Source organism: Phodopus roborovskii, unplaced genomic scaffold (assembly GCF_943737965.1).
Source record: "Phodopus roborovskii unplaced genomic scaffold, PHOROB, whole genome shotgun sequence".
NCBI classification, from domain to species: Eukaryota; Metazoa; Chordata; class Mammalia; order Rodentia; family Cricetidae; genus Phodopus; species Phodopus roborovskii.
Genome location: NW_026126611.1, coordinates 1,726,465 through 1,743,980, shown reverse-complemented (window position 1 = coordinate 1,743,980; position 17,516 = coordinate 1,726,465). Strand labels below are relative to the sequence as shown.

Sequence of the window (17,516 nt, the reverse complement as noted above, 5' to 3'; positions counted from 1 at the left end):
TCTGCCTTCAAGCTTCTGTTTGAGTCATTCTTGAATTTTTCTGTTAATGAGCCTAGGGTCCCTGAGAGAAGACCCCAATTCTGATTGAGGGGACTGTAATGTGAGGTTCTCTGTCCCAGCCAGCCCCTTGAGCCCCGAAATGAACACACAGAGACTTATATTAATTATTGGCTGGTTGCCTGGTTTCTAAGTTTTCTTATTTGCTAGCTCTGTCTTAATCATTAACCCATTTCTATTAACCTAAGTATTTCCACTTGGTTTTATCTTACCAGAGTGGGATGCGGACATCTAACTCCTTTGGCAGCTCACATGGTGACTGCTAAGTGTCTCTGCAGAGAACAGAGCCATTTCCTGTTTGTCCCTGCTTATATCCTGATTCTGTCCAGCTATGTCACTTCCTGTCTGTCTCTACAGACCTCCAGACCCCTATGGTTAGCTAGGGGCAAGCTTCTGCCCAGCGACATCACTTCCTGTCTGGCCAATCAGCCAATGTTTTGCTCATTAACCAACAAGAGAAATATATACACAGAAGGACGTTCCCCACCAGGGGACAACAGTTCAAGAAGAGTCTGGAGAGTTTAAAAAAAAAAAAAAAAAAAAAAACCCTGGGCACTTACCCTGTGTGTGCCCGAGGGAACCCAGGGGATGTGGAGAAAATGCCATGGAAACTAGAGTCTGGTGGATGACCACCCTTGTATCACAGGCACACTGGCCAGCTGCTTGCTCTAGATCAGCTTCAAAAGAACAGCTGAGGTAAACCTTGGGGGGGGGATGTCACCAAACAAGGAAAGAATACTCAACTCTACTTGTGTTTTGTATACCAGGAGCATAGTATAAAAGGAAAAGCAACTAAGTGCTAATGGCCGGGTGTGTGGAGAGAGGGTTGGGTTTTAAGACAGACCTAGGGACATGCTTGTTCTTTGCCCATCTACTGTAATTTCCACTAATGGCAGAAAATATAAATTTGGGGTTCACAGGTCACAGCCAAAGGTGAGTGAGTCTGCCACACTTGCTGCGTAAAAGTAAAAGCCCGTTTTTTCAGACGGGGATAGTTTTTTCTTTTTATTCCTGTAGGGATGTCTCAGAAGCCTGAGATGGCTACTTCCTGCCGTAACTTTGAAGGAGGTGGCTGACACACATGACCAATAGTGGTTTTAATAAATGTTCTATCCCTCTTCCCCCATCACACACACAATGGGAACGGGTTACCTCTCCAAATTCCACTTCTAACATCTTTGAGAAAACAGAACTTGGCCTTCGGTTCACTTGACTGTCTCCAAATGTCAGAGGGTCTCATCTGTCAGTGTCTTGGAAAAGCATGTTGTTACACTGATCTTTCTGGAATCCCAGAGGACACATGAAAAGATGTGTTGAGGTTCGAGGATTCAAGACAGTGAGAGGCAAGGAGTTTTCTTCCACCATCTGCATCTCCAGGGGATGTGAGTAGACTTGCCAGACTTCTAAGTTAGGACATCTGGACTCAGCCCCTGGTTCTGTGGCTGCCTAGGGCACACAGCCATTTTATTTTTCATCTGTAAAATGGGAGCAAGCTCATGAAGCTTGCTACTTGCTGGACACTCAAGGTGGAGGAGGGTGGACAAACAGCTATTTCAAACTCTTGAGTCCTAAGAAGAGGTCAGACATTTCAGAAAAAAAAAATCATGTGCTCTTGAAATAAAAGGTAAAGGAAAATGTTTTGTAACAAATGCTTCTTGAATGCAAACTTTCAGATGGGCTGTAGGATTTAGAAGTGCACAACATTTGTTTCATTTTTTTTTTATAACTTAAATGCTTATGTGATTTGCTTGCTCAGCATGCCTGTGTCTGAACCTTAAGAATTTTGGTATGATGTTCCCCTTATGACCTCCATGTAGGAAGGGTGTTGAATGCTTGATCAATCACTTTGAATATGTCTTCTATCAGCTGTCCCTAGAAGAATCTCATTCTTCATGAGGGAATTCTTTCCTTACAGAGGCATAAGCAAGGTCTACCACACCCCCCCACAATAAGGGCCCAATGGCAAATCAAACTATGATTCCCCCAAAGTCCAACTTGGGGAAGTAATGCATTTAGTGGATTTACCTGCATGGCGTGGGTGAGGGGTCACTGCCAGGAATGTGACCTCAAAGCACCCATACTGGGAAGCCTTCACACAGTGTGGATGATGGCTTCCCTACACCCACACAGGTGGACACCCTCCCGATTAACTTCCCCCAGCCCATGCTCTCTAGCACCTCCAGGGATCCCAAGGCCAAGCGCCATGAGGGAGGATGACACTTGGAACTGGCAACTGTTATCCCCCCCCCCCGCGCCAGGGTCCAGTGACCCTTCCCGTACTTCTCTCCGTTAAGAGAATGTCAGCAGTGCACAGGCCCACCACGGCCTCTTGAAAGCAGGTTTAGACAGTCTGATGAAACCGGGACAGTTTTGCTCGGAGGACCTCATCCTATATTGCCATCTTCCCACAGCCCAGGTGCTGTCCAGAGTGCAGGCCAGGGCAGGGGAGCGTAGGGCGCTCCCTTCCATTACTCTCAGAGCTCACTTAGATCTCCAGAACAGCAGAGGAGAGAAAAGTCAGAGGCCAGTTTTGCTCCCTACAGAGAGCCCCTGACAAATCAATCGATTCTTTGTTCTCAAAAGTCTTCTTCCCTGCTGGCTTTCTGTGTTTGGTGGAATGAGGGCCTTTTCTTGTAAAGCTGCCAGCCAAGGTTAAACTATTTCAGCAATTATGTCCCTTTTGCAGAACCTGGTGTGCAAAATCCCCTTGGTTTCCGTCACAGTCAAAGCCTCAACTACGCTCAACCCCCACAGGACACCTGAAATTCTTTCCCCAAGCGGTTTAAAGCGGCTATGTCAAGGTGTGAGCTCACCTCCTCCTCAGTTTGCCCAACTGAAGGAAGTCGTAAGCCTCACAGATCTGTGTCCAGATCCCTCTCATCCCCAGGGTTAACCTGAGCAAAGTTACGGGGACTTCGCGGTGCCCCCAGAGGCCTTACCGCACAGACAATGACCACTCAGCATCTCAGAGGGCTTCATTCTGGTGAATGCAAAGCCTCAGGAGAGCCACAGCGCGGTGGGGACCCGCCAAGGCGAGCACAGAAGGCGCCTCCGGGCAGGAGGGCGCAGCCAGTACATCTTTGGAACCCTGTGTGAGTGTACATGCCTATAAGGTTTGCCTTGCAGTCGCTTGAAGAAGGTGTTCAAGCAGCACCAACAAACGTTTGCCGGGTCCTGGCTAGCCCTTGCCTTCTCCTTCGCCGCCCTGAGCGCCGGGCGGCCCCTGCGCGGGCGCGATGGGAGGGAGGTGGGGCAGAGGGAGGAGATCCGCGGGCGAGAGGGCGGAGAGGGCGAGGGCGGGAGGGGTGGATCCGGGAAGCTAGGGCTATTTGACAGCACCAGGGGCAGCCGCAAGAGTTCTAGGAGCGCCGGCCTGAGTGCAACTGGAGGGGCCGCGCGGTCTCCACCAGCGGCCGCAGGACCGCGGAGCAGCTCTAGCTTGCTGGCCGGTCTGCGCTCTCGCACACCGGATCTCCGCCTCGTGCCAAGGCGCAGCGCGTGGAGCGCCTGCTTCGCTTGGCCCCCTCAAGCGTCACCATGCTGCCGCTGCAGCTGTGCTGGCTGCCGCTGCTCGTCGCCCTGCTACCGCCTGTGCCCGCGCAGAAGTTCTCAGCGCTCACGGTAAGTAAGTCCCGAGCCGCATCCCCGCCTTCCCTGCTCCTTCCTCGCTCGGAACTCATGCACCCCCCCAACCTCCTGGGACATGGCTCTAGGAGCAGGTGACCCGGTGAGCTCCAACAGGTGGGTCCCGGAGAGTGCCATGGCATGCGTGCCCAGGGTCGGAAGCTACTCGCATGTGAAGGGCTGCAGGTCCTACCAGCCCAGGACAGAAGGGAGCTGTTACGCGGCGATGTCTGATACCCCACTTTAGGAGGGAAGGAATGAGCATGGGAGCCAGTATGTGGGCCACCGATGTCCGCAGCTGTCTCTGATCTAACTGGGCACACACCTTGTCAAAGCTGACCCAGCCTGGGATTAGCAAGCGGGCGGGTTTCAGCTCGGGCTCCCCGAGGACCCATTCTCCCCCCCCACCTTTTTTGGGGGGGGAGGAGCCGCAGCCCGTGAGCTCCACTTGTGGCGGAACGTCCTAGAGACCCCTTTACTGAGCCGAGAAAGAAGCAGATATGACAGTGAATTAAAGGCCATCTTTCTTCGGTTGAAGAAGTCATAGAGGAGGAATGATCCGCAGCACCAGAGGCACAGAGGAGCGGTCCCCTGGTCTCGTGGGTCCTCTCCTCAGTGGCAGGATGCTGTGTGCGCCAGGGTGCGTTCCCGAGCGCGTGTGGCACTGCGGTTGACCGCTCTAAGTTCGTCTCTCTTAGTTGCAGCACTGGTTACGCCAAGGCGAGAGCTGAGGTGCCAGAAGCCTAGCTGTGGATGGGGATTGAGCCCGTCCACCCTGGGCCAGCACAACCGCGCTGCCACTCAGCCAGGCTGGTGTCTGCAGATCCCAGCAGGCAGTCCTCGTGTGGCTCGCGCGCACTAGCCAGTCCATAATTAATGCAATCTGCTGAAACGAAAGCATTCCACTTAAACGTGTTTTTGAACAAGTGCTTGAGAAAACACTAAGGTGGTGAGCAGGCCCCTGTGGAGAGGAGTGTTGCTGTGGCCAGTCTCTGGGAGGGTGCTTATCCTATGGAAAATTAGGCTTTGCCCGTGAGCTGAGGCTCTTTGCAAAGGCAAGCAAGCTGGCCAGCCTTTTGCTGTCTCTCCCTCTCTCTCTCTCTCTGTCGTTTTCCAGCAGCTTGAAGAGGGAAGATTGAGTGAGTTCCTTGTTCATACCTAAAATTCTTCTGGGGCAGTTCCAGGGCCCTGCCTTGTGTCTCATGAGTGACTGATAGATTAGAACCATAGCTAGAAGCTGGAGGGGTTTTTTCACCCACTCAATCTTGCCCTACCCCAGAAGCCTGAAGGACTTCATGCATGCATTCATATATGGATATGTGATGTGTGGTTAGATGTGCATGTATAAACAGAGCTCACACATACACTCCAAGTAAATTAAAATCCACGGGGAAACAGACCAATTCTCAAAAGGAGATCTTAGCACCATCTTTGTGAGCTCCAAGCAGCATACCTACAGTTACCACACATCTTCTAAAAGAACAAAATAGACATTTCTCTTCCTCCTCCTCCTCCTCTCTCTCTCTCTCTCTCTCTCTCTCTCTCTCTCTCTGTTAGATTGGTAACTTAGCACTTTTTATTTTCTTTTCTTCTTGTCGTATTGTCTTGCCCCTTCTGGAAACAGCTTGCTTCCAAGCTCTCACAATTTGTCTCCTTATACTATTGCAAGCCAGCACGTTGTGGGGTCCCTTTACTGCAGCTGGGAATTGGTCTTAACACCATATAGGAAGTGCCCTGTTTACTGTGCTCACCAAGAACACTTTGTCTTAAATCACATTAACACACACACACACATACACACACACACACACACACACACACACACACACACACACACACAAGCTGTTTCTTTTGCACCCAGGAGAAATACATCAAGCTATAAACTATTGTCATGATTCTTCTCCCTTTATCCCCAATCTAGACAATTAAGACTGTGGTTGCAATAGAAAGTACTGAGATATAATTGAAGTTTGAGTGGTCAGCCACTACCAAATGTTAGATGTTCTGGATTTTCCTGTGGTGCTAATCTCTTTTAGAAGTCACCTTCTGTTTGTTGGAGAAGTCTTTGGGTTCCTGAAGCGTAACCTAAAAGAATGGTCTCCTCTATACAAGGATTGCGTTCTGCCTCCAGTAAAATGACAGGAGTGTTAGCATGTAGGGTTGCACGGGACTCAGTTCGTAGAAGTGTATGGAACTCCCAGTCCACAGGAGTGCATGGGACTCACAGTCAGTGACAGTGTGTGTGGCACTCTTAGTCTATCTACAAGGGTGTGAGGGACTCACAGCCAATGGCGATGTGTGAGAGCCAGGTCTTGATGGCTGTCTGATCTTACGCAAAAGACTTAACTTCTTTGGGCTTCCATGGTTTTACCTATAGAATGGGGATGAAGACTACTTAGCATGCCCTGCGGGTTAAAGCTACATTTGGCGCACACGCACCATGCTCAACTCTCCAATCTAGATTGTGCTGTAGGCTCATGGAAGGGAGTCTCAGAAACCCATAACCACGCGCTCACGTGAGGCGGTGGTGCCATAAAGGAGGGTTTGGATATTGGCTCTCTCTGTGTAGATGTATGTCTTGGTTGACTTAGTTGAGGCAAATTGCATGGGCTGTCCAGGCAGATGGCAAGGCGTGTTCTCTGCCTCCTTTTTGTCCTGTTCGTTTCCTCTAGAAACAAGTAAACTGATCCACTTCTCAGGGAGGAAGTGTACGTGGGCAGAGCCAGCCCCTGGATTTTTTTCCATGGCCTAGCTGTGCACAGACATTGGCGTTCCTTCCCATAAGCACTGGACATCCTGCTGTGTGCTTTGTGTTCTTCAACTTGGATCTTTGGAGGGGAGGAGAATGGGAAGACAAACATTTTGCATGTGAGAATTCAGAAGAAGCATTGCCAAGCCGACGATCGATCAGCCCATGATCTACTGCAGATTGTTCTTTTCCCCTTTGACAGTGATGGTGGAGGAGGGCATGGACCATGCTGCTATGACATGTCATCCCTCAGTATGAACGTTCAACACAGCCATCTCTTTTCTCTGTCCTCTCTGGCCATACACTTTCCACTATACCCCTGTGCTCTGAAGTGATGGCCATTCTCCAGAGAACACACATGACAGACTCGAAGGTTACGAAGGAGGAGGGGACTAAAAGTCAGTGCTTTCTACTAGGAACTCATTTACATGACGTCCAAACCCAAACACATAGTTTTGATTTGAGTGCAGATCGTGAATAGCTTCAAGCCTTATAGGGTACGTAAGAGTATGCATGTGGTCTACCATGGCTCAGGGGGTTAAAGAAGTGACCTCTAACAACCATGAGGACTTAGAGGATCAGTGGAAGTGGAGGTTAGCCAGAAGTCTAGTGAGTGCTTCTCTGCTGGGGCCATTCGGTGACTGTCCTGGAGTTATACACTGTAGTCACCATTAAAGGAACGAGACCGTACGCTTGTTGGCAGCAACCAAAAATATAACTGGTGCATGTAAGTTCCCCCTCCAGATCTGGGTGTTTGTTCTAAATTCACTTAGAGCCCCACATGGGTGAACCTCAGGATTGAGCTGCTTCTTGACATTAATTGACTGATGTCCCAGGACCTTGCTCGCCCGCATTAACTCATCTGCTACCAGAAAGGACCAGAAAAGAAAGCAGAGACCCCGAAATTTGTGCAAAAGGACCAGTTAGTTATCCATTGATGACGATGAGGACTGGGGTCCTGAAGGAACAATGGAATCATCACATACTCGAGGGTGCTCTTTCTGAGTTGGACTCAGAAGCTCTCCTGTTGACACCCCCTTCCAGAATATGTTGGTCATGCCTCTCTGGATATACAGGTGTGTGCACACCTGCTAGCATTTATGCTTTCGCTAGGAACAAAAAAAAAACAAACAAAAAAAAAAACAAACAAACAAACAAAAAAAAAACCCAAAAATCTAGCAGATGTGTTGGCAGGAATCTGAGCAGCAATAGGAGTGTGTTGTTAGGGTAGTAGTAGGGGATTGCCTTTCCTAGGGTACGTTTTAGCTTCAGGGAAGCAAGGGTGTGAATGTAGTGAGAAGTGTCTCTGTGTTGACAAATCTTTCAGAGTCTTTTCCAACCTCACTGCTGTATTGTGCTCTGATTTTATCCATACTGAACAACTAAAACCCTGGCACCAATGTGTAAGATTTCATACCAAATCCTGTTCCCTTCCCCTTTGTCACATCCAGGCTGGGCGTTCATGCACTTTAAGGAACTTGTCTTGGTCTCTGAGGATTCTGTGGAGATTCCTTTCCCTGCACGTGGGTTTCATCCTCACACACACCCTTATTATAACGTCAAGAACAATGTGTCAATCTTAAAATATGGAGAGACCTCAGCATAGATGTAACTCACGTTTACGCACTCAATGCAGAATCTTTCCTTAGAGGTGAGAAAAAGTGAGCAGACTTAGTAAGATAAAGTCATCTCTACTGATAGCCACTTTGATATGAAACAGATTAATAATTCAGGCAGTGGTGGCACACACCTTTAATCTCAGCATCCAGGAGACAGAGGCAGGCAGATACCTGAGTTTGACCCCAGCTTAGTCTACAGAGCGAGTTCCTGGACAGCCAAAGATACACAGAGAAACCCTGTCTCTAGAAACAACAAACAAACAGAAAAAGAAATAGAGATTTCACAATAATAAGGGAAATTCTGTGCTCATAATTAAAAAAAAAATAATTTTAGATTGCATTAACTGAAAATGACTTACTGTGCAGCTAAGTTTTCATTATTGATTAGTTCATTCAATGGGGGGAGGGTAATGGGTCTGTGTAGTTAAGTTTTTCCTAAGTATAATTAAGCATTTTAAAATCCGGCTTTTAGGGGCTGGGGAGTGGGCTCTTTCAGTGAAATTTTTGCCTTGCAAGCACAAGAAGTTGGGTTTGATTCTAAGAACCCGTGCTTTTAAAAAAGATGGCTACAGCAGCATGTACTTAGTCTCTCAGTACTGGAGAGACAGTGACAGTCTGATCCCTGCCACTTGTCAACAGTCAGCCTGGCCTGTTTGGTGAGCTCCAGACAAAGTGAGACCAGTCTCAAGAATACAAAGATGAATGACACCTGAAGAGGGACATCTAAGATTGCTCTTTGACCTCTATGTGTACATACATAATTCACCCACCCACACATATACACATCTACATACTCACATACATATCTATCTGTGTGTGAGCTTGCACACACACACATGCACACATCTACATACACACATACATATGTATTCTGTGTGTGAAGCACACACACACACACACACACACACACACACACAGAGGAGTTGGCTTTTGGGAAGAGACTTTAGTGGTCTTTTACTTTCTGGAGTTGGCACCAGAGGGGGAGGGGGGAAGAGGAGATGTGTTTTCGAGTTTTTCTTCTGTTTATGGTTTGCGGTTCCAGGTTCTGTGTGTGGAAGCTGCTCCCTCCCTGAAAGCTGTCTGTGCAGTTCCCCGAGCTTTACGAGAGTGTGAAATGCACGTTGTACAATTCCATCATATTTCTGTGTCAAAACAAGAGTCCAACCAAGCATGGTAATAGGTCTGTTCCCAGGTACCCGTTGCATTCTTCATAGGGAAATGAACAGGCAAAGGATATTCCTGTTGTTCTGGCTGGGACAGTGGTACTGCTCCCTCTCTCGGTCCTGCCTCTGAAGAGACGAGTTCCAGGGCACTCAACACCGCTTCACCTTCTTTTAGAGGAACTCATTTCTTAAAAGGTGTGTCTAGAGGAAAGGGAGAGAGAGAGGGGGAAGAGAGAGAGAGACAGAGAGAGAGAGAGAGAGAGAGAGAGAGAGAGAGAGAGAGAGAGAGAGAGAGAGGAAGGAGCAGAGGAAACCAGATATATGGATCCCGGGCTTTTTCCAGGAGTCTTGGCCAGACCTACTGCCTCTGGAAGTGAGTGAGCGCACAGAACATTTTACACGTTGAGACAGAGGGTGAAACACCCAACTCTGCCCCTTTCTCTTTCTTGGGGTTCAGTGAATGGCAAGGTGCCATTGCAGGACAGCCTGTCTGGAGTTGACTGCAGGAGTGTTTCGGGGACTTTGATTACAGCAGGGGTTGGAACCTCTGATTTCAAAATTTTGTCTGCCCATCAACCAACAAGGATCAACATCATTTGTTTTCCTTTGTTGAAAGGAGATGGTGGGACTCTATAGGGGCCACCTTCTTTGTCCCTAACCCTGTCTTCTGGGACCTGGTGTTTGATGTCAGTTCTGGCTGGGTTTGTGTGAATTACATGAGGAACGGACAATGTACTTCTCAGTGCTTGTGTGGGACAGTGACCCTTATTGGTTTCCCCCCATGGATCCCCACAGAGGGGTTACTGGCTCTGTAAAACACATGACCAGACAAGTGTCGAAATTCATTATCGTAAACGCAAACTGGAACTATGGCAGATGTTGGTGTCTGGCTAATATCCCTAATGACTTTCTGAGTCTGTAACCAGTCACCCTTAGCTGTGTTTTTGTTGGTAAACCTTGCTGTCACAGGGTTACCTTATTGTTGCTGTCTGCTGGCCTTTTCGAGTAGATGCCTAATCGCAGGTTGCAAATAACCTTCAGACGATGCAAACGTGGTGTTCTCCCGTTCTTCACATAGAGGGGGCTTCCTTAGCCCCTGGGCTGGACTTACTCAGATGTGTTCCCCAGTTGAAGCTCAGATAGCTTCCATTCGCTGCTTGGTCACTGTCCCTGGAAGAAGTCTTAGAAGACTTGGAGCATTGCAGCTCCCCAGCCCTCTCATGATTTAACAGAGGTCATTGGCAAAATGCTGAATTGGATCTCCAAATTGCGCTAGACCACTGGGTAGGGGACTCACACAGTGCTCGAGGTTGTGTGGTCAGCCGAGGCTATCCACAGTTGTGAATTGTGACTCGTTCATGAGGAGAGTTTCCGTCCTAGAAGCATATCGCACACCCCTGGCCCTTCTAAGTGACAGAGCATGGGCTCTTCTTGCACGGGATTGAGATGTCTGTACTAATAACACACTTATTTTTCTCCCTGCTCTATACTGATCTTCCTGCTTTCCGAGTTCTCCCAGATAATATCTCATTTGCCCTCATCATCTCCTCACCAGATGACTATAAATATATGTCCTGGCTGCATGCAGCTTTGAGTTTTGAAATCCCCCGAGGGTAAGGAAAGTGAGCAATAGCTATGACCTGAACGTACACGTTCAAGTTCTTTCTTGAGCGGATACACAGATAGGTGCTGCGCCAGTCAGCGCTTTACTCTTAAAAGGTTTATCTTTTGGGTAGAGTTGCCAAGGACGGATCTTTCTATTCATAGACATAATCCAGGTGGAGCTGTGAGTCCTCTTTCTGTGCTCTTGGCTTCTCTCCCACCTTCTCCTCCCAGAGACATCCAGGTGCAATCACTGGGCAGTACCGACCCACTCCTCCACCCTTTGGAAAGTGCTTCTAATGTTTCCCCGAATCATCCACCGGAGGGAGCCCGAGGGGGCAAGCTCTGTCTTTCAGAAGGGCTGAAGGTGGGGCTGGCATTCCCACCACAGTGGGTTCCAGCTTCCAACTACCCCAAGGCTCTGCCACTTAGCATGCTCCAAATTTCCAGTCTTAGACATTTAACTCAAAGCACAAAACCCCAACTGAGGGAATTAAAAATCAGGGACATTGTATTTGATATTTCTAATGACTTTATTTAGAAGTCTGGCACATTCATGTTAAACTCAGTGTTACTCCCCCAAATATCAGATAGGAGTAGAAGTTTGGCTTTAAGACAAGCCAAGTTGGTGGAGGAAATAAGAGGCTTGGCATATTTGGGGACCGGGGTTACTATTTTGTTTCTGTTGCAGACTTAATTGCCCTGTTAATTTAAAAGCAATGGCTAGAGCTATTTTACTTGCTAAATTAATATTATATCTGTGCTCTTCACAATAAAACTCTAAAACATGACATTTTGATGATTTTTTTAAAACCTATAATAAAAGAACAATAGCTACAGCAAATTGCCATTCTGTGCCCAGCGTTGTAAAACTTTTTAGTTCAGCAAGTTCAAATGTACTTAAAGGAAGTCCTTTGGAAAGGTGAGCTACCCGCTGTGTGTGTGTGTGTGTGTGTGTGTGTGTGTGTGTGCGTGCATATGTACATGCATATCCGTATAGAGACTTTGTTGACATCTGGCTGAAAAACCATTTACATTTCTTTTACAAAAACAGGGATGAAATGAAATATCACGAATGCCCCCACTCAAATTTATGCCACTATTCTGGCATTTCTGTCCCTATCCTCGTTGAAATGTCTGGCTGCTTTGATTGTAGAAGCCACTCCCGGAGGAGGGAGTCATCCCTTCTGTCCATCACTCGATGTTTCTGTCTGTCCCTGTCTCTGTCTCTTTATCTCCCAGGCTCTTCCCTGTCTGCACATTTAGTCCCTTTCTGTCCCACCCCCACACCGTGACCAGATAGATCTCTTGCTGTCCTATAGCTGGGTTCTGCCACCTTCCAGCTACTGTTGAGTCTAGGAAGTCCCAGGGAGGTTATCACAAATTCCCAGAGCAGAGTGGAGATAGAGGCAGAGGCTACAGGATGCCTGAGGCAGAGAATATAAGAAGGGTGAATGAACAAGCCCAGAACAGGTCTTTTCTGTTCTGAGTCTGAAAATGTCCTGAAGGCTCAAGGTTAAGGTCGCGGCTGGCCAGAGGCGTCTGGAACCCGAGGTCCCTAACGTGGGGAGTGGCTGAGTTCACCTGAATGGGCTCTTAGGAGAGCATTAGGGAAGGCTGGAGGAAGGAGGTTTACTTGGAACCTGCCTTTCAAGGGTCTGTTGTGTACCTGGACCCCTTGCAATCTCTTTCTCCACTTGCTGGCTGCCGCGTCCTGCCTCACCACCTACCCAAGGGACCACAGAGTGACGCCTCTGAAACCATGAACCAAAATAAACCTTCCGTTGGAAATGCGCTCTTCTCAGGCATGGGACTCAGAGCCAAAACCTAACTAGTCGTCTATTTTTATTTTTAATCACTTAAGAAAATAACTTTTTCCTCTCTGTAAATGCTTTCTGAGTTTCCATTTAATGCAGAGCCCAAAATAGTAACCTTTAAACTTAGAAAAGCAAAGCAAAAAAACAAAACAAACAAAAAAAAAACTTCAGTTTTTTTTTTTTTTTTTTTTTTTTTTTTGCTGAGGGCTCTGGAGCTCTCAGGACATGGTGCGGGGCAGTAGCTTGACTTGAGAGAGAGTGGAGCTCAGCTTTATGCCACCAAGCAGGTTGCTGTTTGTAAGGAGTGATGTAGAGTGTGGACAGACAGGCAGAAGCTGTCTTGGATGTCCCTTGCTCCCAGAGGCACTTTGTAGGCTGCCAACCCTCCTGTGGGATTGCCCTGGGGCCATCACTGGAGGAGGCCAGTTGATGTCCTGAAGGATGCCAGAAGCAAAACAGTTCTGACAATCAACACTGTGCCATTCTAAGTTGATGCTGGTTTTTCCTCCGCGTGGCTTCAGGGGCTAGCACAACTCTACACACACACGCTACACTGGTGGTTTATGGGCCCAGCTCACCTCCATAGCCCACAAAGAACACTTCTGTATGGCTCACTCAACTTAGCTCATCTTTTGTGGTCCCTAAAGGACAGTGTTGTGATTATAAAATGACCTGGAGTTACCATTTGGAAACATGCAGAATAGTGTGCTCTAGTCATGTGTGTAATACAGGAGGTCTGCAAGTTGGTGACAGATACCAGACTTTCCCACATAGCTTCATACCACCGACCAGGTCGGCTCTCCTTCACAGTATGGCCTCTGCACAGCAGGTGTCACTCAGGGGGAGACTGGACATACCACCTGTCTTAGGGTTTCTGTTTCTCTGAGGAACACCATGGCCACACAACTCTTACAAAGGGAAAACATTTATGCGGGGTGTCTCGTGCCCGCCCCCACAGTGACACACTTTCTCCATCGAGGCCACACCTACTCCAACAAAGCCACACCTCCCATTAGTGGCACTCGCTTGGGGGGGGTCTTTTTTTTTGCTATTAGCTGGCTTTATTTGCTCCTCTCCTCCTCCTGTACTTCTTTGATCGCCCTTTTACATTCTTTCCACTGGAAGGGTGGCATCTGCTTACAATAAAGCGGGACAGTGTAAGTCTCTTGCATGCTGAGCTCTCACACAGTGAGCCAGGGGACTCTTGGACAGTTCTTCAAATATAGGGAAGCTTGGCAAGAAGAAAGACCGGTGTGTTATAGCCCAGGCAGCCAAAGACTCAGTGCGTGAGGGCCTCCACTGGGCACCAGTTCCCTAAGTCCTCATGGACGCCATGTGGGTGATACAGGTGTAAGGCTTCAGGCATTATTGGCCTGCCCCTGTCACCTGGCAGAATGCCCTGGTCAGCCCAGTGTTCCATGCTTTGGTAGTCTGCACACAGGTGCAAAGGATGCCTTTAAAAGACCCCACCCACTTACGTTCTGTTTTCTCTCTTTCCCGCTGTTCCCCTGGGGCAGACAGGACTTTTCCTGTCTCCCTCTTCTCTTCCATCCTCTCCCTGTGTCTCTGTGACTCTTTACCTCTTTTTCTTTTCCCTCCCTCTTCTTTCTTATAAAACTTCTCACTTAAGTTCTGTCTGCCTGGTATTACCCCCCCCCCCTCCACACACACATACCTTGATCACCCTTGCCTGCCATGGAATCCGCCATGGTCCCCCATGCAAGGTCGCCCTCAAGCTTTATCACAACAGCAGGTACTCAAGGTAACATGGGCTCCAGGTATATTGTTGCCCGAGCCAGCATTCTGCGTGTGTGTCCCGGATTCAGTGCTTACTGTGGTGAACCTACTCTTGACTCTTAGTCCCCTGTGACTTCAGTCTGGCCTGTCCACATCCTGTGTCTGACTAATGCAGGTTAGAGCTAGACTCCTAGTGAAAGCAAGGCTCTCAGAGTTGAGGCTTACCATGCTGGGGGGCTTGGGCTACTGATGCAGAATGCTTAGCCCCTCCTCCTGGTGTTTAGCGCCTTGGGGTCCCCTGTTGCTGTGAGCATGTGGTTTTTACATTATACAATCTCCCCTCCTCCAAGGAGGCCTCTTGGCTTGTAGTGGCTGAGACCTCTGCTCTGTGTATAAACAGAACAGAAAGCTGGGCATTGGTTGGGCCCTGTTACTACATTTATTCTTATTTTTAATGGCTAAAGAGTAACTTATCTTTGAAAGTAATATACTATAGCAGTAAAACTTTCTGGAATTAAATACTTAGCACTAATTGACAATGACGTAGTTCGGGCAACGATGGCTAATATTTCTACAGTATGTGGTATTCACTGTTCTAAATGGTTAACTCGTATGTATATGTATGTAAATGCATGCATATATGTATATATCTTCCAATTCTCACTGTTACCCCTAGCAATGAGTGCCCTTAACTTCACCTGCGTCTAATTCTGCCTGTATTCGTTACTTTTTTTTTTTTATTGTTGTGATAATACACCACAACAGAGGCTACCTATGAAGGAAGGATTGATTTGTACTAGGGGTTCTGAAGGGACAAAAGCCCATTACCCACCATCATGGTGGGGAAGCACGTGGCAGGCAGGCATAGTGTTGGAGCAGTAAAACCAAGAGCTCATGTCTTAAACCACAGACGAAGCAGAGAAAGCATGAACTGGAAACGGCACGTGGCTTCTGAAACCTCAGACCCCACTGCCACTGACATACTTTCTCCAACAAGGCCACCCTCCTAATCCTCTCCAGACAGCATTATCACACGAAGACTGAGCATTGGAATGTCTCAGGCTATGGGGAACGTTCTCATTCAAACCATCACATTCTACCCCGGCCCTCGAGGGCCTTAGTCCAACTCCAAAAACGTCCCCATGGCCTTTTCGGTCTTAACCCCTGTGAGTTTAAAAGTTCCAAGCCCAGGATTCCTTCTGAAGCTCAAGGTAATCTCTTAATTGCGGACGCCTATAAAATAAGAAAGCAGATTGCATACTTTCAATCTCTAATGGCACAGACTATACCTTATCCCTCCAAAAGCAAGACACAGGGGCACAGTGAGGAAATACTGGAACAAAGCCCAGCCAGGCAAACACCAGATTCTGTAGTTTAATTTCTGGTGTAAAATGGCTTGGATGCTCTGGTCTTCCAGGTCCACATCTTACAGGAGATGTCTCTTACCTATGGTCCCACTACCCATGTGCAGGTTTTCTTAGAAAATATCCCATGGCTGTGGCATCTGCAACATCTCTGGGTCTCCAAAGCAAACTCAGACTTCCTTTCCACGGCCTCCCACGGTGGCCTCTCAGGGCCTCTGCATAGGGGTCCCCCAATCTCAACATGCACCGCATGTTCTCAGTGGCTCTCTGAAGCTGCAGAGGAGGGACCCAAGACCCCCTACTTGTGACTTGTGCATCCTTCGTGACTCCCAAGCCAGCACCAGGAGGGTGACATTCATGTTGCCAACTTTGGCTACCAGTTTGGGATGGACCATGGCCCTCTTGAATTACGTTTTGTTTTGTTGTTGTTTTGTTTGTTGTTCCTATCTGAGAGCAGAAAACTGTTTGGTCCTTTTCTTTCACAGATGGGAAGCTTAGGCGAGTTTGGCGTTGTCTGAGAGCACCTCTTTCCTTTGTTCCAATGCAACCAGGCTTCTCTTAACCTTTCCATCTTTTCCATCATAAGCCCTGACTGTGACTTTAAGTTCCCTGGTGCAAGCAATCAGGGGCAGGCCAGAAAGCAATTCCACTGTTTGACACAATATCCCAAGAATGGTCTCTAGACCACTTGCCAGCGTTGCTCTATCTGAAACCCCCACAGCCCACATCACATAACTTTCAGGAACTACCGGCAAAAGGACTGCAACAGCCCACCAACCTCTGCTTGGTGTGTCCGATTGATTTTTTTTTTTCTCCTGGAAGGCTTCAGAGACTTCTACATTGCTCCCAGCTTCAACACGGCCATGGCCTTCACAGTGACATCCTCCTTCCTGCTACCAATTTCTGTGCTGGTTACTTTTCTATGGCTATGGTGAAACATCGTGGCCAAAGCAATGCATGAAGGAAGGGTTTATTTAGGCTTATGGTTCCAGAGGGACAAGAGCCCATCACTACTATAGTGGGGAGGCAGGTAGGCAGGCAGGCATTGTGGCTGGAGCAGCTGAGGGCTTAGCTCCTAAACCGTAAACAAGAAGCAGAGAAAGTGAACTAGGAAAGGCATGTGGCTTTTGAACCTTCAAAGCCTACCCCCAGTGATAAATCCACACTTCTCAGCACCCCCCCACCTCCAAACAGCACCACCAACTGGGGACCAATTACTCAAATGCCCGAGATTATGAGTGACAGACACATCTCATTCAAAACACCTCAGTGTCCTTGGCAGTGGCTACTGTACCCCATAGCAATGGGCTCTGTTAGCTGTACTGTCAGTACTGGGTACATCTTACTGCATCCCTAGGAGGAGATGCTTCTAACTACACCCCTATCAGTGGATACTCTGAACTACATACACCCTTAGTAATGGGTGCATCTAACGGTAACCCTACCAATGGACACCCTCATTACAGACAAGAATCTTACAGACAAGGATATGGAGAGACAGCTGGATTAAATGATACCAGGGTCATGGGATGAGTGAGTGCCCAGCCCCGGTGAACCATGTGAGAAAGTTACAGCCAGTATAAGTTGTGAGTCAGGAGCTTGGGCCAGGGCCTAAACCTCATTCTAGTGCTCCGTAGCTGTGTTCCTGTCGGGGTCACGGGCTTGCTGGACTGGTGTGGAGGAATCTGGGTCATAGGCAGGAAGCCCTGGGTCCCAGAAGAACCTGGAAAGGATCCGTCTGCAACATCTGGAGGGGATTCTCATGTCCTGAGAGGATGAGTTCA

At 48.2% G+C, this 17,516-nt stretch overlaps 1 protein-coding gene across 2 annotated transcripts in view; it reads left to right on the top strand.

Annotated features, from left to right (window-relative positions):
- The first annotated feature begins 3,388 nt into the window (after positions 1-3,388).
- Positions 3,389-17,516, top strand: part of Smoc2 (SPARC related modular calcium binding 2) — a 103,191-nt gene continuing 89,063 nt past the window's right edge. The window contains exon 1 of one of the 2 annotated variants that reach the window (XM_051205999.1): positions 3,389-3,678. In XM_051205999.1, coding sequence (XP_051061956.1) covers positions 3,595-3,678 — 84 coding nt within the window. In that variant the 5' untranslated portion in view covers positions 3,389-3,594. The remainder of the gene's footprint in view (positions 3,679-17,516) is intronic. The other variant, XM_051206000.1, reaches the window with a different exon arrangement.